The sequence below is a fragment of the Prenolepis imparis genome, unplaced genomic scaffold (assembly GCF_030444845.1).
Source record: "Prenolepis imparis isolate NDT839.2.m4 unplaced genomic scaffold, iyPreImpa1.0 SCAF_10, whole genome shotgun sequence".
Lineage (NCBI taxonomy): Eukaryota > Metazoa > Arthropoda > Insecta > Hymenoptera > Formicidae > Prenolepis > Prenolepis imparis.
The window spans coordinates 14,025,388-14,046,676 of record NW_028141168.1 but is presented as its reverse complement, the minus strand read 5'-3'; the positions used below and the strand labels follow the sequence as shown (position 1 = coordinate 14,046,676).

The 21,289-nt window shown below is 34.2% G+C and overlaps 4 protein-coding genes and 1 long non-coding RNA gene across 5 annotated transcripts in view; 3 read left to right on the top strand and 2 right to left on the bottom strand.

Annotated features, from left to right (window-relative positions):
• Positions 1 to 19,455, bottom strand: part of LOC145941358 (uncharacterized) — a 204,263-nt gene extending 184,808 nt beyond the window's left edge. Inside the window, exons 1-4 of the long non-coding RNA XR_014426172.1 lie at positions 19,351 to 19,455; positions 19,030 to 19,239; positions 11,239 to 11,528; positions 11,084 to 11,125 (exon numbers count right to left, since the gene is read on the bottom strand). This is a non-coding gene — a long non-coding RNA (uncharacterized LOC145941358). The remainder of the gene's footprint in view (positions 1 to 11,083; positions 11,126 to 11,238; positions 11,529 to 19,029; positions 19,240 to 19,350) is intronic.
• On the top strand, positions 8,470 to 18,647 carry LOC145941359 (uncharacterized). The gene is made up of 3 exons (XM_083047476.1): positions 8,470 to 8,650; positions 8,779 to 8,844; positions 18,500 to 18,647. Exons 1-3 carry the CDS (start codon positions 8,549 to 8,551, stop codon positions 18,590 to 18,592), a joined length of 261 nt encoding a protein of 86 aa, XP_082903602.1. The 5' UTR covers positions 8,470 to 8,548; the 3' UTR covers positions 18,593 to 18,647.
• On the bottom strand, positions 9,291 to 10,332 carry LOC145942117 (uncharacterized). Its single transcript, XM_083048603.1, has 3 exons — positions 10,267 to 10,332; positions 9,495 to 9,700; positions 9,291 to 9,396 (listed from the first exon to the last, which is right to left on the bottom strand). Exons 1-3 carry the CDS (start codon positions 10,330 to 10,332, stop codon positions 9,291 to 9,293), a joined length of 378 nt encoding a protein of 125 aa, XP_082904729.1.
• On the top strand, positions 13,584 to 17,362 carry LOC145941610 (uncharacterized). The gene has a single exon (XM_083047776.1). It carries the CDS (start codon positions 14,215 to 14,217, stop codon positions 17,269 to 17,271), a length of 3,057 nt encoding a protein of 1,018 aa, XP_082903902.1. The 5' UTR covers positions 13,584 to 14,214; the 3' UTR covers positions 17,272 to 17,362.
• An 89-nt stretch (positions 19,456 to 19,544) lies between the features above and the next one.
• L(2)k10201 (zinc finger protein 511 lethal (2) k10201) lies at positions 19,545 to 21,170 on the top strand. The gene is made up of 4 exons (XM_083047844.1): positions 19,545 to 19,610; positions 19,714 to 19,963; positions 20,239 to 20,440; positions 20,531 to 21,170. The coding sequence occupies exons 2-4, from the start codon at positions 19,824 to 19,826 to the stop codon at positions 20,969 to 20,971; spliced, it is 783 nt and encodes a 260-aa protein (XP_082903970.1). The 5' UTR covers positions 19,545 to 19,610; positions 19,714 to 19,823; the 3' UTR covers positions 20,972 to 21,170.
• Positions 21,171 to 21,289: the final 119 nt, after the last annotated feature.

The following is a 21,289-nucleotide window of genomic DNA, read 5'->3' as shown; positions in this document are numbered from 1 at the left end:
GATATGTAAACAAAATTGTTCTTTATATTTCAGAAGAAGCATTGTTTATCTCATTTTTCGAAAGAACCTCTTCGAAGAGAGAAACGGAGCTTAAAGAATATCAGATGCATTTTATTTAAGTACGCGGATATAAAAATTCTATTTAACAATATATTTAAACGTAGGATGTATAGGATAAAAATAAGGAATTTAAATACACTCTCTACGAATATGAATAATATCTCAACAGAAGAAATAAAATAAAATATTGTTTTTATAAGTTCTCTTAAATGTTCTTGCGAAAAATGTTAAAACTTACTGCGTCAGCATAAAAATATAGTAGAAAACAGAGATATAATTATGTTAATAGATTGTGATATAATTATGTTAATAGATAAAGTAAATTATATCAAATAATATATAATTGATCTTTATATAATATATAGTTTGAAAGATATACTATAAAACTTTATAGTCGGTAGAAGTAGTTCTACTTTTTCATACCGATACTTCGTCAACTCGCAGTAAACGCTTTTACTCTCGGTCGCGCGGTGCTTCATCTCCTTCTCTTTAAGGAGTCTCGAACAAAGATTTTACAAGCATTAGTGATTCGATTAAGAAGTCTCGAGCGCTCGGCTTTAAAGTCTCGCCGCGCGAAACTTTCTTAGAGAAATCGTTACTTAAGTTTCCCGTGTTATGCACTTTCGCCCCTTTTCGAAAAGTTTGCAAAGAAATTACATACCCTGTCCTGGGACTCACATAGTACTAGTATAATTGTCATAAATAACACACGTGTACTTCAATTACAAACAGAACTCTATTAGTTCATTAACAACAATAATTATTGAAATTTTATCATGCATAGAGAAAATTTTCTCTTAGGATTTACCCTGGAAATCATAGTAACCGTAGGACAATATGGTATGAAAAGAATTTTATGAGAATTTCTCTGATTAATATTTATCACAAAAATAATATCTATTACAATAAAATATAAAATGTTTGATTAATTTTACTATACAGTTTAATAAAATTAAAAACATGTTTTATATTTTATTGTGATAGATATTATTTTTATTGTGATAAATATTAATCAGAGAAATTCTCATAAAATTCTTTCCACATCATATTGTCTCACGTAGATGTAATATATAAATTTTTCAGCCATATAATTAGCTCCATTATTATCGAAAAACTATCGTAATCAGTGTGACAATGAGTTTAGAATAAAACATCAAAGCGCGACGGCGCGCAATTCGCCGCTTCGAATGTAATACCGTCGTAAATCTGCCCGACGCACGTCTCCTATGGGGGGAATTACACGTGGTAAGTGGAGGAAAATGCGATGAAAAAAAAAAATCGAGGGTGAGGGACGACGATCGTTTCCGTCGCGAGATCCAGCGTAAAATGGCCGGTCGTAGGTCGAGGAAAGCGTAAAGAATTCCAGGGTCCCGGTCTAACGCAGTTAATTTGGCGAATGGGGCTGTCCCTCCACCCTGAACATGGCCACTGCCTTCGCATATACGACGTCTTCCTACGTGTAACACAAGCGTACGCTTATACAGAGAGACACAAGCGCGAATACACGCACACACGCGTGCGTGAGAGTATACCGGGTATACGAAGTATCCTGACGGAGTCTAATAAAAAGCATCCCCGTGCGCCATGGGATGGTGGGGTCAGAAGTCCATTCGGAAAATGGAGGGACCCGCTCGTCCAACTAAATCTACCCGATAACGGATACCAATTGTCCGCGCGAGGAACGCTTCGAAAATTTATCCCGTTTGTACCGCATCGATTTAAGACACGAAACTCGCGACGATGATTCGAAACGGTCTAATCGAAAATACGCAGCGCGAAAATAAAGGCCAGATGAACGGGGCAATTTTACAGGATTTTTTCTCGTCTCAGTTTCGACGACTAAACCTCTACGGTCGGTTAGCAAGACGTATGGTAGACGGCTAGTCCTGGCCAGGGTTCGCCTCGACTTCCGACTTTCCCTGCAGAAAACATTGAGTCTGAGGGGTGGCTCTGCCTCATCCCACCCTCCTCGCCTTCTCTTCCCGGTCCCATCGCAAAGACGCTATAAATTCTGGCCATCTCGATCCCCCTCCTCTACCCTCAGCGAACACCCCCTTGTCGACATAGCAGGATAGTGGGCAAAAGTAAGAAGTGTGGATCTGCCGATAGCCTCGTTTACAATTCCCCGTTCTTCCACGAGGAACAAGAAACGACGTTCTTGGCGCTCGCGCGCGTTGAATCAAAATCTAATTAATTGCTCCCGATTAATCATTCATTCGGCCAATTCGTTCTAACCCAGTTGCAAGGAACGGATTACTCACGTTAAATTTTAAATAATTGCTATATAAATTATTCGAGTCTATTAAAATAATAAAAAGAAAAGTATAAAAAAAATTTTTGCTTTGTTTATTATAAAAGTGTATAAAAAATATGTCCAGTTTCCCGCACTTACTATTTACTTTTAAATTACAGTCAATTTATATCTAATTCTTATTTTATAAAAAACATTTAAAAATAAAGAAAGAGAGAGAAAGCATCAATTGTATTTTAATTATATTGAAAATCTCGTGTTTTTAAGCAATTCGATTTTATACATAAAAATAAATAGCAAATCCTAACAATTTACTGAAATGTTAGTTTAATTTAAATTTAGAACTTTAATTATAAATAAATTTAAATGAATTTTGTGCAAAAAAAACTTTTAATTTTGATTTAATGCTACTTCCAAAAATATTTAAACTAGAATATTAAAAATAAAAAATACGAAAACAACAGTAGCCAACAAAATTATTAAAAATTAAGTAAGATAAGGCATTTAACAATAAGATATTTTAATAATAATATAATAGTTTACTAATAAAATCATCTTAAAAATTAAGATGACAAAATGTAAGAATAGATGTCAAACTCTATAAACCGCAATTATATGTCTTTTGCAAATCAATCTGTCACATATTTAAATATACAGTGTCTGCAGAGCGCGAAATAATTTTGCATGAGTTACTTATTTTTGTACTTCGCTGTGACTCTATTCGATAACGGGTTTAATCTGCGTATATATTTCGGTTTTGATTCTCTGATTTGATCTCTGGTCCACGAGGCCGTCCAGTAATAATTAACAAGCCTTACGCGATTATCGGGTCAAAAACCATATTTTATGTCAAAAATCCGACAATTAGACGCAAATAGTCGACACACTATCTTGTCTCTGTCTGTCTTAACAGTAAATTGATCGAGCCGTATCTGATAATGAAGGTCTTATTGTTAGCATAAAAAATCAAATTCTTAAAATGGAAATGTCAAGTTTATAAAGAGTTTAAATCTTCCTTAATATTTTTTCGTGCTATAAAAATAATAAATAAGATAATAATAAATTGAGATATTAATTTATTTGATTAATGTTAACTATTATTAAATTCAATTAATATTTACTAATGATAAATATGAATTTTGTTCACAATTGCTTCTGGTTCGGAGGGAAAATAAATCCTCCGGCCTTTGGCAGAGGATGAAAAATTGGAGAAGAACGTGTCGGCCCGATAGAAAATCGTAAACAAACCCATCTTGTCGATTCTTCCGGACAGGAAATCTGTGCCCACCGACCAATCGAATCTCACAGGGAATTTAACACCCTCCCATGAAAAAGGCGAAATTTCCAATTTGATCGAATCTCCGGTCGCTTGTCCTTTAAACAAATATTATTGCGGATCCTAACTGAAATCGGTTGGAAGTTCCAAACAATTCGTTTTACATCATTTTAATTTATATATACAACCGTGTATTTAAACATAATATTACGGAAAAATTGATATTATAAATATTGCCTCTTTTAAGCAAGTACAAGTCAATACTCTGGGCATTTAATGAATGATGAAAGAGATTTTTATTTGTCCACCTAGAGATCTCGCGCTGTCTTCTCGAGAAATAAAGGATCACGCTCTATTATGCAAAAGCGGTTAAATCTTACATTCACGTGACTTTTACGAAGCGTCGATCAATATCATTTCTGGCAGAAAACCGTGGAAGAATCGCTGGCAATTTCGCGAGTTCGACGTAATCGCGCCGTTGTTGTCGAATCGACACCTCGATCCTACTTTGCTCTCGTTAGCGACAAACGACGTAAGACGAATTCCACTCTGACGTTTCGTCGCGTCCTATCGATATGCGAGAGTCGACGAGGGACGGAATAAGAAGTGGGAGCGCGGGATGAAGAAGATCCATCGATGCAGGCTTGGCATCTGCGATCTGAACGACTTTATCGGAAAGACATAAACGCCTGAAATCCCGGCCGTAAATTAGGATCGGCAGAACGCCGGACTCTTCCTTGCGATTTCTCTCTTTCTCTTTCTCCTTCTCATCTTGTCGAGATAGTCTAAGTCCGCAATGTGACGACCGTGTCTGCACGACAACGCTCCGTTATCGAAAAATCAGACCGAGATGACTCGAGAAGAGCCGACCGACCATTAAAGAAGATAACAATTTTACGAGCCGAAAAGCTACGTTGCCTTTGTAGTTGTCAAAGAATCTAGTGAAAATATACGAAATTGTTTTTATTCGGAAAAAAGAGGTACGTCTTTTTTCAAGAACAATCATGTTCTTTAGCGTAACAATCATGTTCTTTAGCGTACAAATTATTTGTTGGTGAAATAAATTGAAGAATGCCTAAGTTTAACATTACATCACAGTTTAACAACTAGCATGAGCCAGACTCATAAATAAATTCTAAAATATAGAGAAAAATAGTAAAAAGGAAAATATTTCTCAATCTTTGCAAAAGCATTTTATGTTCATGGCAGGAGCTAAAAATTTCTATAGTCTCATCGAAGAGAAAGAAACGAAGACAATCCTCTCGGTTTTAGCTCTGATCCTGACAGTGGCAAACGTTGTAAGATTAATGATACGGATTTTCAACGATTTTCTCCTTCTTATTAACGGTTACATCGTCAAGCTGAAAACGTATCTCTTCAAATGTACTCTAGGTTTTTTGATATATCATTTTTTATCATCATTACGTTTTATCTTAACGTGATAAGAAATGAATAATTCACGATTTCAATATCTATAACTCTACTTTTTGAAAATGATAGAGAATTATTACATTAGTTTTATTTTATTGCAGCATGTCGAAACTCCTAGATGGATGGATGGTTGGATAAACGGACGAATATTTCTAGGTTTCAGAAACATCTCGCAGAGTTTGTTGTACAGCGCACTTATGTATATGCGTATTGCAGGACTACTACAGGAGTTAAGAATTTTTTACGATCGCACGAGGGAGGACGTAGGAAAGGGGATCGCGACGACGATCCTTCTCATGATGGTTGCGGCGACGAGGAAAAGAGCCTAGGTTTGACGACGAGGCGGAGGAACGAAAGGAACGACAGTAGAGTCTGTACTAGTAACAAGGATGGCACGATTTCAAGAATGCAGAGCACGTTCTCAACCAATGCCGGCAGCCAGGCAGTAAAACAAATACGCCCTTCCTATATATACGGGGTGTCCCGATAATACTGCGTCTATGCGTCCCTCCCCGTTTAGAGGAAGAGTGCTGCAGAGCGAAGTCGACCTCGTTACCGATACGAATGGAGGTAATGCGCTATGTAGGTAGTGAGACCCTTTCGTAACCCCCTGCGAAAGACAGGTTTTCACAACCGAAGCTAAAATTAACTCGACACCAGAAGTTTCCATCGTTATTCTTTTTACGTTTATATTTACGAACTTTCACGCCTGCTTCATTAAATCAGTTGTCAAATGTATTCATTTTTCAAATTCTTTCGCCATCAAATAATTTTTCACGGTCAAATCTTATTTAAAATAAACTTTGTCAACAAATTCAAAACAGAATACTATCAATTTAAATAAATGTAGAATTGTTGTGTAAATTTATAAAAAAAAACAGAGATAAAATTATTACGTAATAAACTAATAATTATACACAGAAAGTACACAAAGTGTTACTAATTAATTTAAATTTATGTGAATCAGAAAAATATTCAGTTAAAAATATAATAAATGAATTTTGCGGCTTGTTTTTTCTGCGATTATACCTCTCTTTTAATATTTCCGCGGATGAAAATTTCGATAAAGAATAGATTAATATTGGCAAACTGTTTAACAACACTGAAAGTATATATATAGCGCGCAATTATTTCATCTCCTATGTCAGAGATGTGCATTCCTTACGACTAAACGCACAGTCGCCAGTAGAACGAACACGCCAGCGGAGAGGAACATGAAACGGGCGATAAAGGCGCACAATGGCTGGTACGAGCGCGGAAACGCAAATGTCCTCTTTCAGAGGCGTCCTCTTTAGAGGCCTGGAAGGGTGATGGACAGGTGAAAGAAGTGGCCAATGTGGGCTGGTTTCGACGTCTCATGTGACACGTATGTTAGCTGCCTTTGTTTTCGTGTCCTTTTGATTGAGTGCCGTGTGTTCTTTGTCCCTATATATAGATCCTGCAGTACAATCCCTTCTATCGTATTTTTAATTTAACGCCCGACGACAGTATTCTCCGAAAAATATAATAGATAAAAATAGAATTTTTGCAACAACAACGTTAATACAGAGAGAAATTGGTTTTGTTAGCAGTCTCGTTCAAAATTATAAGCATTATTAATTGTTAATTATTAAAATTTAATACGTTTTTATTCACATTGTGAGCATGTAACTTTATTTATGTCAAATATGATTTGTTTAACAGAAGCACGATGAATGTAACTGATTAAAATAATACATTCATTGTAAATAAAAAAATTAATTAAATTTTAATTAACAATTATCATTTAATGCTTTATCAGAAACAGTTTTAATTAAATCTTCCGCATTTAATTCGCGTCAGTTTATTTGTTGAATATTCGTGTGGCATATCGATTGTACGATTTTATATGTCATCGAAGATTGAGATTTTTATATGTCAATGTACAGCAAAGTTGCACGACCGAATCGATTATATTTTCTTGCAGTCCCATTACGTAAATGCTATGTAAACAAGAAACTTCGCCCACACCACGCTTTCACAGATCTAAACATTCCACCTGCTCTACATTTCCGATGCGCGGTTGAAGATCGTGATCCCGTTTATTCAGCAGAACCTGTTCCCACTCTCGTATTTGGAGCTCGTTGCTTTTCTTGAGAGTCTGATCTCTGATCTCGGTATAGCTAGATCGCACGTGGATGACACCGAGCTGGGGGACCGGGCTATGGACCAGTTTCCACCTGATATAGATCACGATCCGTTTTCTCTGACAGAGACTACTCTGTTTCGCGGCTCCCCCGGTTCGAGATCGAAACCTGTTCGTTCGCGTGGCAGTTCTCCTGCTACGGGTTATCCCGTCGGAGGACTCATCCTCGCGGGCGCGTGCCACCGAGAAAACTGGTCCATCCGGATGCTGTCCCGGAACAATGGCCACTGTCCATTCGAACGTACACAAACACCGGGCCACAAAACGCGTTTAGTTAGCCTTTGACTCTCATTTTGAGATTCTTCCGGTCAGTTTCAGCCGACAAAAAAAAACTGGTCCATCCGGAGGGAGAGATGCTGCCGCGTCTCTCCTCCTTCTATCACTGTCCACATCGGGGCTAATAAACGCACGACCGCAAAATATGCATCCAGTTGGCCTTTGACTTTTGGCGCGAAGAGGGTTGACTAATACGCTCCCCTTCGTCAACTTCGTAATATTTTGAAAGCACGAATTGATATTTTAAATAAGTGCAACCCTCTTTTAAAAGGAGTGAAAATTAATTTAGTATTTTGATAAAAATTCGATAGATATAATTGTGGCTTTACTTAATTTTTTTATATATTTTAAAGAATTTTATGATTTTATTGTAATTAAATTAAATTAATTATCAATAAGTTGTTTTAATAATATTTAAATATTTATTTTGTACTAATATAATTTTTTGCGATATTCGTGCGCTTAAGCTTATTGTCGCGCCAAAATCGATTTTACCCTAGTTGCCCTCTAACAGGGTAGGAAAAGGGCAGGAAAACAAATCGCAGAGTGGATAACGCAGGAAACTATTATTGCACTATTAGATAAGTTTTGAATAAGTAAACTAAGTTTTATTTATTAAACAATATTATATAATTGTTTTTACGTATCTTATAAATATACTGATTATTTTTTCAAAAGTCATAAAAATATATCTATGCATATTCAGATAAGATAACAAGCGCAAGAGACAATTTATCTACCGGGTAGAATTAAGAAAATCTCAATGTCAACTGTAGGTGAGACACAAATTTTTAAATCGATGATATCTTTATTAAGCCGAAAATTCGAAAGATGAATAAAAAAATTACAACTCCTGAATGCGAAATACGATAAAACCATTATTCATTAATATAGAACCAAAATGCGCTAAACGTTCAATATTTTAGCTGCAAAACCGATAAGATATTTGTTTGCCCTCTTTCGTTCCTAAGCAACTCCCGTCTTACACGTACGCAAGCTCACGCGGAGACGTATTGCGACGAACGACAAGTATGGACTTCTAAAGTGACAACATCGGACTGCCTTAGCACCTGTCGCCTCACATCTTGAAATGTACGAACCGAATCCACCACAAATGTGCAACGTTTCACAAACCACCGAGAGAGAACATGCCAAATTGCAGAAAATCAAAGAACTGACAAGCATCTTAAAGGTTTATTCTTCAGAAAGTTGTAAATAATGAAACTTTCTCTCTCTCTCATATTCACATTTATTTTGGTTGTACTTTTATCGAAGAGCGAATTTTGACGATTCTAAGATTTCGTTCAATTTATTGTACAGGACACGGACAAGAATCTCACCATATGCGAGGAAATATTGACGACTTATGTCAAAAAACGATTAAAGGTATGCGCAAAATATTCTTTTATATATATACATCATTTATTTAGTTTCTGTTATTTTCATCCTTTATTTTATTGTGTGAATAATCATCGCGAATACTGTATATCCTTCTTATTAAAACACAACGATATATCAAGTAATTGACAATATATAATGAACACCATAAATATGAAATTTCCATAAAATTTACAAATAATAGAATGTAAATTTCATACAAATATAAATATGCTTTGTTACATCGCTTGCTCAAATGAATTCATAAAATATAATTCAATGACTCGCGATAACGCAAAACTATATGACATTTATTGATTATATTAAAAAATTATATTTAAAAGTTATTGAATATTTACTGATTATATTAAAAGATTATATTTAAAAAATATCAAGAAATCGGTGTGTGATGAGTACATTCTAATGGTATAGTGTATATTTAATTCTTGTGAAATTTACCATCCTTTGTACGAACCACTTTGCCAACCACCGTGCAACGACCAGCCCGGATACCAACCGTAACCGTGCAATTTGTAACTACTCAATCCGCCTAATCGATACCTGAGAAATCGAACGTACATATCAACGTCAGCGCCAAACCGCTGTCTCGAAATTTTTACATTCACGTCGCTGACAAGACATTTATCTGTACTATTTACCACGGCAACACGGGAGTGTAAGTGCCTACATAAGTCCCGGGAAGCAAGCTTCTCTTTCCTAGTTTCTTTTCCTCTAAGACTTCCTGGACGCTCGGGTGAGCTTGAAGAAACGTGCTTGCTTGTGAGGATACGTCATTGTTCTCGGCCATTTTTTCGGCGACGAGAACTCCGTCTCCCCAAGCCAGAATAATCAACGATAGCAAAAGCTAAAACAATTGTCGATGCGTCAATATAAATCAGCGAACGATTACACGAGGTATTTCGAAGTGTCTTGATTGTTTCGTTAACTAAAATGTAAAATGTCGCAAAAAGTGACACAATGAAAATAATAATATAGAATAAACGTTTAAAAAAAATTAATTATTTGTTTCTTAAACCAAAATCTATATTTGATTGAAATAATATTATGTGCTAAGCGGATTATCGATTTAAAAATTAATTAAATAAAGTGTTTTTTTAATATCATAATAACTTTTTTGTAAATTTATCGTACATTTACATGTGTAAATATATGCATTTCCGAAATATTGAAATCTTAAGCACATTTTTTTTTAAATAACACATAGTAAAAGTAAAGACACATTTGAGAATTAATCTAGAAATCGTAATTCACACCGGTGAAATTAAACAATATTGGATTATTCAACGAAATGCATGAGTTTGATATTTTAAGCGAATTAGTGTATACGAATTTAATTGTTTACCAGTAGCTTCATATTAAGCGTGGCGCACACGAACTGATGCTGTTTAAAGATTGACACTTCTTTTATACCGTAAGTAAGTCGTTCGCTGAATTTATAGTGAGTTCTAGATCCACTGCACGTAATCTAACTAACATCCCGACTGACAACTCCGCAAAACCACTCCCATGTAAAGAATCGTCAAATGACATAATGAGTATCGCGATCTAATACTGCAATCCACAAAATGTGCGATGCAAGATAGATCAAAAAATTTAAGTATTTTTATTTTGTCGCTTATTTCTTAGTATGTGAAAAATATTATATTAAAAGATCAAATTTAAAATGTGGTGTATGTATATAATAATGTAATGAAATTATGAGACAAAATTTCACTAATTATATTAAATGTAAAAGAAAAGAAAATTAAAAGGAAGAGAATATCCTAACTGCTGCACAAGATTAAAAATGCTCTACTTTCACATGACAAGAACTAAACAAAAACATTGACAAACTATCAATGTAATCATTTGTCATTTTTATCAAACAATTCTTAAAAATATACCGCAGATAAATTATGCTTAAAATTTTTAAGAATTTTAAAGAATTTCACAAAGTTTTTTATATCATTATTATTAAATTAAATTTCAAACTCTGATATGTTAACTCTGATTGAAATATATTCTGACAAAAATCACACAAATAAAAATTCGACTCATTATTAAAAACCAATGCAAGCAATATATATTACATATCTGTGATACTTTAATTCAATTGAATAAAAACTCCACCGTATAATAAGATTATAATCAAATGCCATGAAATCTACTTTATATGCAGCAATCGACTTCGCTTCATACAGCTCCATTGCCGCTAGAAATATTATAAAATAAACAATTTTTCACTCACCGATACTTGCAATAGCGGAGTTGTAGTACACAGCACATTGATCTGAAAACAAAATATTCAAATTATGTATTTCTAAATATTTATATCAAATTATGTATATACGTGTGTGTGTGTGTGTGTGTGTGTGTGTGTGAAAATGTTTTTATTTTGCATACCTCATAGTTGCCCTGCTGTCGCCCGATGCCTCCCTGGGCCTCCTCCTCCTCTCTTGGTAGCACTCACGACACTCGCGAAAACACGAATAATTACGATCGCCCGACACTTTACACGGCACTCCCGACGCGCGATACTTTACACGGCACTCCCGACGCGACGCGTGAATCACACGCGTATTTCGCGTACATTGCACAAAAAGCGATGCGAAAATTATAATCACACGAAGCGATCCGTTCGGCACTCGAGAATTTCGCAGTCAAATTCACGCGCAGCTTATCAGTAATGCTACCTGTAACAAGAAATAAAATACATACATATATTAGAGCAATCTTATTATTTCTTGCATTATAATATACATTGCATTATAATACGATATAAATATGCATGAAGTTGGTATCTCATTGTCAGTTTGTCCCAAGGCATTTTCGTTGCTTTTTAATGGTCAGAACTATTTGTTTAAACTATCAAGAACTCTAGAACTATTGAAAATAAAGCCTCTTAATTATTTATGAGTTTTCACGAAATTAGACGCCAACTTCACACACACTCTTAATTCCTTATTTAACATTTCACACTCGTTGTATTTAAAAATCAAATGTTAACAAAACAAAGTAACCGTGCCGTTCGCATTATCGTTCAATTAAATCAACCGGTCTTTCATATAAGGTATTTCTAATCCATCCAGTCTAATGTAACATCAAGTGTGCTAAGAATGTCGGTTATGCAATCGCCGAGCCCTTCCTTATAAACGCGCAGCAAGTTTTTTTTTCATCTCTCCCTCGCGAATTGTCGTTTTAAAAGGTTTTGTCATCGCCAAACTAGGAAACGGCGACTTTCTCATACAGAACAGGTCGTATACTTCTGTCTACTTGCGAAAGTCTCAACTAGGAAATATCCGAGCTAACGCAATGTGTCATCGTTGCCAACGACATCAATCGGACACGACAAACGATACTTTGAATCGACATTTACTCTGTCATCAGCCTTTCGCAATACCGCCATAAATTCCTGTCTTTCTTCTATTGTCACAGTTGATTATAGTCGCGTGCACCGTAATTGTTTTTATGGAATCGCTCGCATCAATGAGCATGTATAATATTTTATGTAACGCCGATATATATTCGACGTTAAAGGCAGATAAATATAGAAATGTAGAGAGTTATGCTTAAATAAATTGCTTATTATAAAGATCATTAAATAAATTGATTATTATAAAGATCAAATTTCGAAAATCTTCAAATAAGCGTAGTGCATTAATTAAGGCATGAATAATATTCCAAAAAACGAAATTAATATAGAGACTTTAAATTTTATGTAATCTTTTCAAAATAATTTTATAAATTTTTTAAATTATATTATATTATGAATAAAATAATACTAAATTATTTTATAATATATTATAAATTATTTTATTCACACCTAATTATACTTCAAAATTTGCTATTTTTTAAATAAACAGCTCATATATAATTATAAGATTATTAATTCATATGCATTATAAGAAAGTTTGTTATAAAAATAATTTTTTTCTATATTAGCAGTTATCGATGGAATAGAGTTTTTTGTTGTACTCATTAGACAAGCTCTCATAAGACTCCGAGAGTGAGAAAATAGAGAAAGAGAAAGAGACAGATATTGGCATTAAGTGTAAATTAATTTTACGCCTACACGCATCGATAAATCCCCTTTCACTCGCTTAGGAAATTATAAGAAAAATGCGCAAATACAAACAAAAGATAAAGTCTTTCATAATTTTAAGAGTTGGCCTGGTTTTCTTAAAATTTTTTAATTGAAATATTTAACAAAACATCCCAATTCTACATCAAATAAAATATTTATCTAGAATCAAATTTGCTACAGATAGTAATAAAAATTTGCTATTATAGTAATAAAAATTCTAAGTAATAAGTTACTTATACAGAAAATTAATGTCCTTAAGAAAATTAATTATACAGAAAATTAAATTCCTTATTAAGAAAATTAATTAATTACGAATTAAATATTTAATATTATTAATAATAAAAAAATTAAGATTAAACATTCAATATTAATATTGTAATATATATAATTTTCTTAATTACTTTAATTAATTAATTTCTTTTAACTAATTAGATTAATTTAAAAAATTCCTTTAGTTATGTTCTCAAAATAATAATTAAATCATTGTTCAGCAATCTGATAATTTTTTATTTAAAAAAAAGTGAATCGTTGTTGACAATAGAAAGTGACAACGAAAATCTAACATGGTTTTATGTTTCTTTTGAAAATTATTGCCAAATATTGCCATAGGCATATCATTTTTACACGTGCAATTAAACTACTTATGAATTTGGTCAACCAAAATTGCACGTCTAGTTCCTTTTTATATTCCCTTTGTTAATGATAATAATTCAAACGCGGTTCCTTATTGCACCTGTTCCTGCGTCCGCCTTGTTTTGTATCGCTTCAGTTGTCACAAATCAACGAGTCAGCCCGTGCAATTCAAGTGAAACTCGACATTTCTTTCCGAGATTATGCAAAAATTTATCCCCGCCAGTTAAGTCATTGTTTAGCGAAACTTACGCCGTTGCAATTGACCGACAGTCATCGTGGAATTCTGAGACAGGAAACTTTCGCGCGATCTGAAGCTCTTTATCGCTTTATTGTTAAATATATTTCTTATAATTATGACTTTTAAATTATTTATCGATAAATTATCATACTTTAATCAAAATAATTAAACAATATAATGCAACGTGATTTGTGATTTATGACGTAAAACAAATCGCTTAAAATATAAATGACATGTGCGAATCCTCCGCGAATAAAGTAAATAAAGAATAACAAAAAAAAAAAAAAAACATTGACTGTTTAATGCACGCAAAAATAATGTGTCTTAGTTTGCATGATTATTGAAAGTGACTCAACGCGTAATTAATCTGAGTTCAATGTATGGTACGCAATTATTTCCAATCATCAATTAATTGTCTTCCAGAATGGAATCGCGTACGCGAATACTAATTCTCTGTTTATTATACGTCGCGTGCGCTTCTGAAGTACTAGCAGAAGAAATCGAGTTCGGAGCGAAAGTTCCAAGAACGGAAGATGTCGAAGATCCATCGAGACTAGATACGCCTATACAGAAGACTGATGGAATCGACAGACAATTCGCGTATAAATTACGTGATAAGAGAGCTCTTGGTCTTCTGCTATCGGGTTTGGCCCAGATCTTTGGATACACGGTGACGCCGATACAAATTGCCTCGCTGCCAAATCCGAATATCACGAGACCTGTCGCAATATCGAACACGTCTATGATAGGCAACGTCGTGGGACAACAAGTTGCGTCTTCTCGACCGACGTCAATGAACGTCACGGCGCCGAGGCAACAGGAAACTATCAGATTCACCGGCGTGTTAAACTTGGGCAATAATTCAGACATTGTAGGGCACCTTCAGCGTTACGAGCAGATCTTTCACGGTCGTCAAAATAATACGATAAATACAATCCCGCGGCCCATATTCATGCCGATGCCTCCCCCGACAATTTCCGTGGATCCGGGAATGAACTCGGCGACCAGGCCACCTTTGCTGGCGCCATTTTTCGTGAAGATTCCATTGCCGATCGCACCTGATCTTCCACCAGCCACGATGCCGATTGAGAATTTCAGGTCGTATCTCGCCTCGGATGTTTCAATCGCGAGCGAATCAAACAAGACCGCGGAAACACCGGTTCAAAAAGAGCAGGAAATGATATATAAAAATAACGAGAACAAAGAACGATACACAGTAGAGGAAAGGGATATCTACGATGAGAAGGATGTAATGAAACCGGTGAATAAATATAATCATCAATTACACATCGACGAGCCGAGCTCGCAGCAGAATGATAAACAGCAACGTAAACAGGAAGAGCGCGTTGAGAAGCTGAAAGAACAGAAGGAATGGACAAACTGCGACAAGAATACACATCATAAAGAGGACGAGATAATCGAGAGAGATAAAAACCGAGAAGAGGAAATCGCTAATCGAAATCGAGAACACGCTTCCAAGTACAAACCAATGGGAAAGAAAAAACCAGCATATGACGATGAAGAAAATGAAGACTCCGCCGAAAGATACGAGGAACGTAGTCAAGCAAATAAGTCTTCGAAGCAGCCTCTAAAAGAGGATGAGAGCGAAGAGGAGGTTGAAGACGACGATTCCGACAAACCGTTTCGCGGACACAAGCAACCTGAGAACTTGGACAAGTATATAGAAGTCGGCTATAATCAGCAATTACCTATCGGCGATTACTACCACGAGAATCACCCTGAAGTAATCCGCGACAGCTACGGCGAGATATTGGACAATAAAAAATTGGAAGACGACAGAATCGCCGGTTACATCAGCATGTTCAAGCATCCGTATGTATACGATTCGCAGAGCGTTCGCAATCCTGAAGACGCGTCTGGAGAAGATGAAAGGGAGTCATCTTCCGCAGATGCTTACGAGGAACACTTGACTAGACTACAGAAGCTCAGAGAAGAATACGCCTTGCCGAAGAGTAAGTACGAAGAGTACGATTTGAATGACGAGGATGAAGCGATAAGAGACGACAGAGATCACGAAAGAATTCAAAATCGTACATCGGCGCGACGTCCTAAAACAGGACGTGTTCGTGGCGAGGAAGATAATCGCGCGAAAATGCCAATTGGACCGCCGAGCAAAAATATTCTGCGCGATGATACCGCGAAATTCGAGACCACAAAGTCACACGAAGAAATCGATTTCAGAAAACACGTGCCTCTGATCGTGCCAATACGTTACATCGACACGAATGACAAAACGCAGCAGGCGACGACGCGACAGCTGATTTACGAAGACTCGAATAAATTGCCGGACGGCCGATTTTCCGAAAATAACGTCGATTCCACGAGAACCTTCGTTAAAGAGAAGCTGACTCCGCAGATCGGTTTACCGGAAAGACCGCGAAAATTGCACGAAGGCGAGCACAAGGAATTGCAGGTATGGCCGCCGCCTTTCGATTACGCCTTCGACAATACGCAACCGGTGAACACCATCATTTCACCGAATTCGCAGAACTATCCTTCAAATTATTACCAGCATGTAAAAAATATCACGGCGAATGACGCGAACAGCGACAACTCTTCGGAGCAACCTTCCGGTTACCTGGTGGTCGTTGGAAACTCAGCGCATCCTTATCGACATCCCTATAACGTTTATTATTTCCCGAACGAAAATACAAATCCGCAAAATCCAGATTTTCATCTCAATACCGAAGGCACATATCCGCGAGATCAAATTCACGTTCCTCAACAAAATATTAATCAACAATTCGTCCGAACGAACTCTAATCTTACCGAATACAATCTGAATGAGACCACGAGAGATCGCTATCATCAACCACCCGAAGATCCAACCAATGTTCTCGATCGTTACAGATACATTTTTGGCGAACGTAGTCCTGAAGGCAAAGAATCGGTTAATATTAATGTAAGAGCTCAAACTCCTAATACAGAAAATTGGTCGAGCAGAATATATCAATCGCGAACCGAACAACCTTCTCCGGTCTTCGTGCAACTGCAGAATGTGGCATCTTCAAATCAAAACGTGCAAACTAGACCTTTAAATTCGCGTTATTCGCGGCCATTAACGAGACAAAAGAGTTCGCTACCGGAAGACCAACGTAAGAATGATGGTAAGGTGAAGATTCTACAATCGATCCCGACAAGTAAACCTTTCGACGATCCTCAGAGCGCGCACGACTTTTTCGACTTCAACAAGGACGATTATAGCTTCGGAGGCGAAAACAGCGACGCATTGAAAGTCGAGGAGAATGGTAAAATTGTGAAAGAATCGGACGTGCCTGTCGAACCGGTCGTTTATCATCATGAAAGTGTCGTGAAACACGCCGATGAACCGGAAAATGATACGGAGAAAGCTAAAGTCACAGAGTACAGGAACAAAGTGACGACCTTGAAGATATCGGAGCAAAGACAATTAAAACCGAACGGACCGATTCATTACGTAGATTTTATACGCAATATTTAATTCTGGTATCTCGTAGAAAGAATTCTAGTAAAATATGCGACGCGTTGTTAATTTGTTTATATTATTAATAAAACTTATTACGTGACATGGAAAATTTATCACATATTTCATATCAGCATCTATTGCTGGCACGAAATTTTCAAATTGTATGTAATTTCAATTTTAAATAAAATTTGTGTTATTAGAATATTAATTGTTAAATAAAATAATAAATTGTTAATGAAAATAATAATATGTGATGCATATCTAATATGTGAAGCATATCTATAAGTTATATACAATATTATAATATATTAAAATATTAATACTATAGTACTCCCCCCTTTCTCTTTTTCTTTATATATATATATATATATATATATATATATAAATATATATCTTTCTTCCTCTCTCTTTCTTTTCAAATAATATATATACATATTATAGGGTGTAATATTATACACGTGACAGATAATATACACATTCTCATATAAAATAAAATTTGTACAAACCTGTGACAAGAGAAATATATATATTAAAAAATGCAAATAACTTTCCATACAGTTTAATAACTTTAGAATTTTATATGTTAAGGGGCAAATTAATAATTAATTTAATATCATAATCCAATCACAAATCCAGTAACGTTGAAACGTCTAATTAAAGCAGGTAGAATAATATAATTCCTTTGTTTTTACAGAGAGAGAATTTTCTCTTAGAATTTACCCTGAAAATCATGGTAATCGTGGGACAATATGCTATAGAAAGAATTTTATGAGAATTTCTCTGATTAATATTTATCACAATAAAAATAATAATATCTATCACAATAAAATATAAAATATGTTTGATCAATTTTACTATGCAGTTTAGTAAAATTAATCAAATATGTTTTATATTTTATTGTAATAGATATTATTATTTTTATTGTGATAAATATTAATCAGAGAAATTCTCATACAATTTTTTCATACCATATTGTCTTATGATTTATGATTACCATGATTTTTAGGGTAAATTCTATGAGAAAATTCTCTGTGTAGGAATTTCTATTAAAAATTTTAATTTGTAATTAAATTATTTGATATTAAATATTTAATTATATATTTTAACGGAGATAAAAATTTGAAACTTTAAATCTTTATCAATACATAATTCTAAAAAAATTTGTTTTATAAATTCAAGAAAAAATTTTTTACATTGTCTTATGTTATTTAAATATCTTTTAGCACTCGTACATATGTTTCAGGAAAAAAAAGAAGAAATACAAAGAAGAAACGAATTAGAAAATAAGATGGCCGAAATATTAGAAAATCTAAAGACGCGATTGTTGGTTGAATAAGGCAAACATCAAATGTGAAATGTATCAATATGTATATCCTCACTTATTATATGACTTATGACTTATATTGATAATATATTATCATTTATGTTAATTGTTATTACGTTCTATATCTCGTAAGAAAATAAAATTAAACATTTTATTAATGTCAACCTATACCTTATTAAATCACAGTCTCTCTTATTTATTATTAGAATAAATTTAATAAGTATATTTTGTTAGGCTCATATTCGAATGCCTTGGTAAGCCATAATGATCCTTATACTTATTCGTAAATAAATAAAAATAACTGCTCCGACATATCCTTTTCCGGATATAAATAGCGTCAGAAATGAAGTTTGGCGAATATGTACGACGACAAAATCCTTGTCTCTTACTTATTTCTTATAAATTTATCTTGCATTATCACACATTGCATCGATATTTTATGATCCTACCTTTCTGACTCGATCTGAATCGGGAGAGAGAGAGAGAGACACACACATGTCCAAAGTCGAAACTCGGCTGCAATCTTTCCGATGAATGTCCAAAACGAATCGCAGCTCAAATAAACGTGCACAAGTCACTTGAAACCGCATACGATCCCGGACTTACGAAATATCCGAGGATTTTCGATCATCGTTATCGGATCGATGCGATCATTGCGGCTGCAAAGGTTACAAGTTACGAATAAAACGATATGCGTACAGTTTGAAGAAAGTTTATAATGTCTAGCGTACAACAAACTATACTACTTGTGTTAATCAGTTATACGTTACCAGTTTTCGATCGCGAACACTTGCGCACATCATTTCCGCAAAGAACAAGACGAACCGCAACTACTACGCGCGCACCGTGTTTGCACAATATGGCAGCCAAGTTTTAACGCGGGAACGTCTTCTTGCTGTTTAGTAGCGCCATCTATTCGTTTATCATTTTTCGACTGTCGGTAAAATTATCATTAGTTGGTTATGAAATATGGATGCGGATGCTAAATAAGAGGTTAGTATTTCCTTCAAAACATCAAAAAGTACACAAGGTAGGTCTTTCTCAAGTTTAATAATAACACTCAATATCAACTTTTGAACTAATTTGGATAAAAACGTATTACAGTCTATTATATAGACAACATTGTATTGCAGGATGATACATATATGCTGATTTATTGCCATGTAAAAAGATAGAATTACATTGAATTCTTGTGAAGAATACGTGTGATTTTGTATACCTAGTGTTTTGTATTTTGTTAATTATGGAAGAGGTTCTTCAACAATTGGGAATTGGGATTCGACCCGTAAATGATCCCTTCTTCGATGATTCCTATAAAGTTTGTAAAGTATTTCAAAGGAAAGGTATAACGATTGATGATGAGGAGGAATTGTGTCACGAAGTGTGAGTATCGATGATATATTTCTCTATAAAATATAATAAACATAATATAAGAATTAATTTTTTTTCCTGCAGATATTGCAAATACTTTAAAACTTATTAAGCATAAAATTATATACTCCTGTCTTTAAAAAATACTATAAAGTAATAAAGATTTTCATAGAATATCAAAACAATTTAAATTCAATTTTTAAAAAATAGAAGTATATTACATATGTTTATATATCTATGCATATTTAATTTAGTACAACAAAAATAAAGTCAATGTTTGATTTCAGTGTCAGAGAGTTTCCATGTTACGTCCCAGGATGCCGGGCTACTTTCCAAACATTATTTGATTATGAGATACATTACAATAGTTCTCATCGATATACTTGTACAGAATGTAAAGTGTCTAGACCAAGTCCAAGATTGTTGGAAATTCATATTCAAGAGACACACGATGCCTTCTTTAAAATTTTATCTGAAAGACAAGCCATGGTAATATATATATTTATCTTTTTCTCAATTTTAAATCTTTCGTAACATTTTTATTATAAATGTATTTTTAATACAAATATTCTTGTTTAGTATCAATGTTATGATTCTGAATGCAACATAAAGTTTAATGATCCAATGGAAAGAAGGGAACATTGCATTAAACTACATAAATTTCCAAAGAAATATCGGTTTGACAACATGCAACATTATACCAATAAAGAAGACGAATCAAAAAGAATGGAAATTGATGATGTTGACGATAAAATTAGAAAAAAACCTACTAAAATATTCTTGAAAAATCAGAAAAGCAAAATGTTCACAAAAGGTACCAGTGTAGTCTGTAGAAATAATGTTAGTTTAGAAACAATTCCAACAACTAATATCAAAACTAAAATAACAACACCATTAGTTTTTGTTCCTAGACAAGTACAAAAATCGTTTTCAAAAGTACTTACAGATAATCAAAATAGAGAAAGAAATGTTCTTGAGTCGGAAGTTATGACAGAACTTGCAGATTCGCTACCTGATTGACATTTTGTGTATATATATATAAAATCTGTTTAAGCTTAATTTTGTTGACAAAACATTTTAAGAGACTTATATAATACTTCTCTAGGAATGTGTAAATTTTATTAAGATAAATAAATACTATTTTATATATGGAAGGGTTGACAAAAAAGAGAGTATATATCATATAATAAGTATATATATCATATAAATATATTTTCAAACATACTTAACAATAATTTTATATATTTATATATATATATTTACATTATACACATAATATATATATATACATATTATATGCACGTATGTTACATATTTTAACGTATAATATATAATATG

Excerpts from the sequence above, each read along its gene's own strand:
- LOC145942117 (XM_083048603.1), bottom strand. The coding sequence starts at position 10,332 with ATGTTAGTTAGATTACGTGCAGTGGATCTAGAACTCACTATAAATTCA. Across the intron at positions 9,701-10,266 it reads CAGCGAACGACTTACTTACG|CTTTTGCTATCGTTGATTAT; the intron begins GTATAAAAGAAG and ends CAATTGTTTTAG. Across the intron at positions 9,397-9,494 it reads TACACTCCCGTGTTGCCGTG|GTATCGATTAGGCGGATTGA; the intron begins GTAAATAGTACA and ends TCGATTTCTCAG.
- LOC145941610 (XM_083047776.1), top strand. The coding sequence starts at position 14,215 with ATGGAATCGCGTACGCGAATACTAATTCTCTGTTTATTATACGTCGCG.
- LOC145941359 (XM_083047476.1), top strand. The coding sequence starts at position 8,549 with ATGTACGAACCGAATCCACCACAAATGTGCAACGTTTCACAAACCACC. Across the intron at positions 8,651-8,778 it reads AACTGACAAGCATCTTAAAG|GACACGGACAAGAATCTCAC; the intron begins GTTTATTCTTCA and ends TTTATTGTACAG. Across the intron at positions 8,845-18,499 it reads ATGTCAAAAAACGATTAAAG|GAAAAAAAAGAAGAAATACA; the intron begins GTATGCGCAAAA and ends CATATGTTTCAG.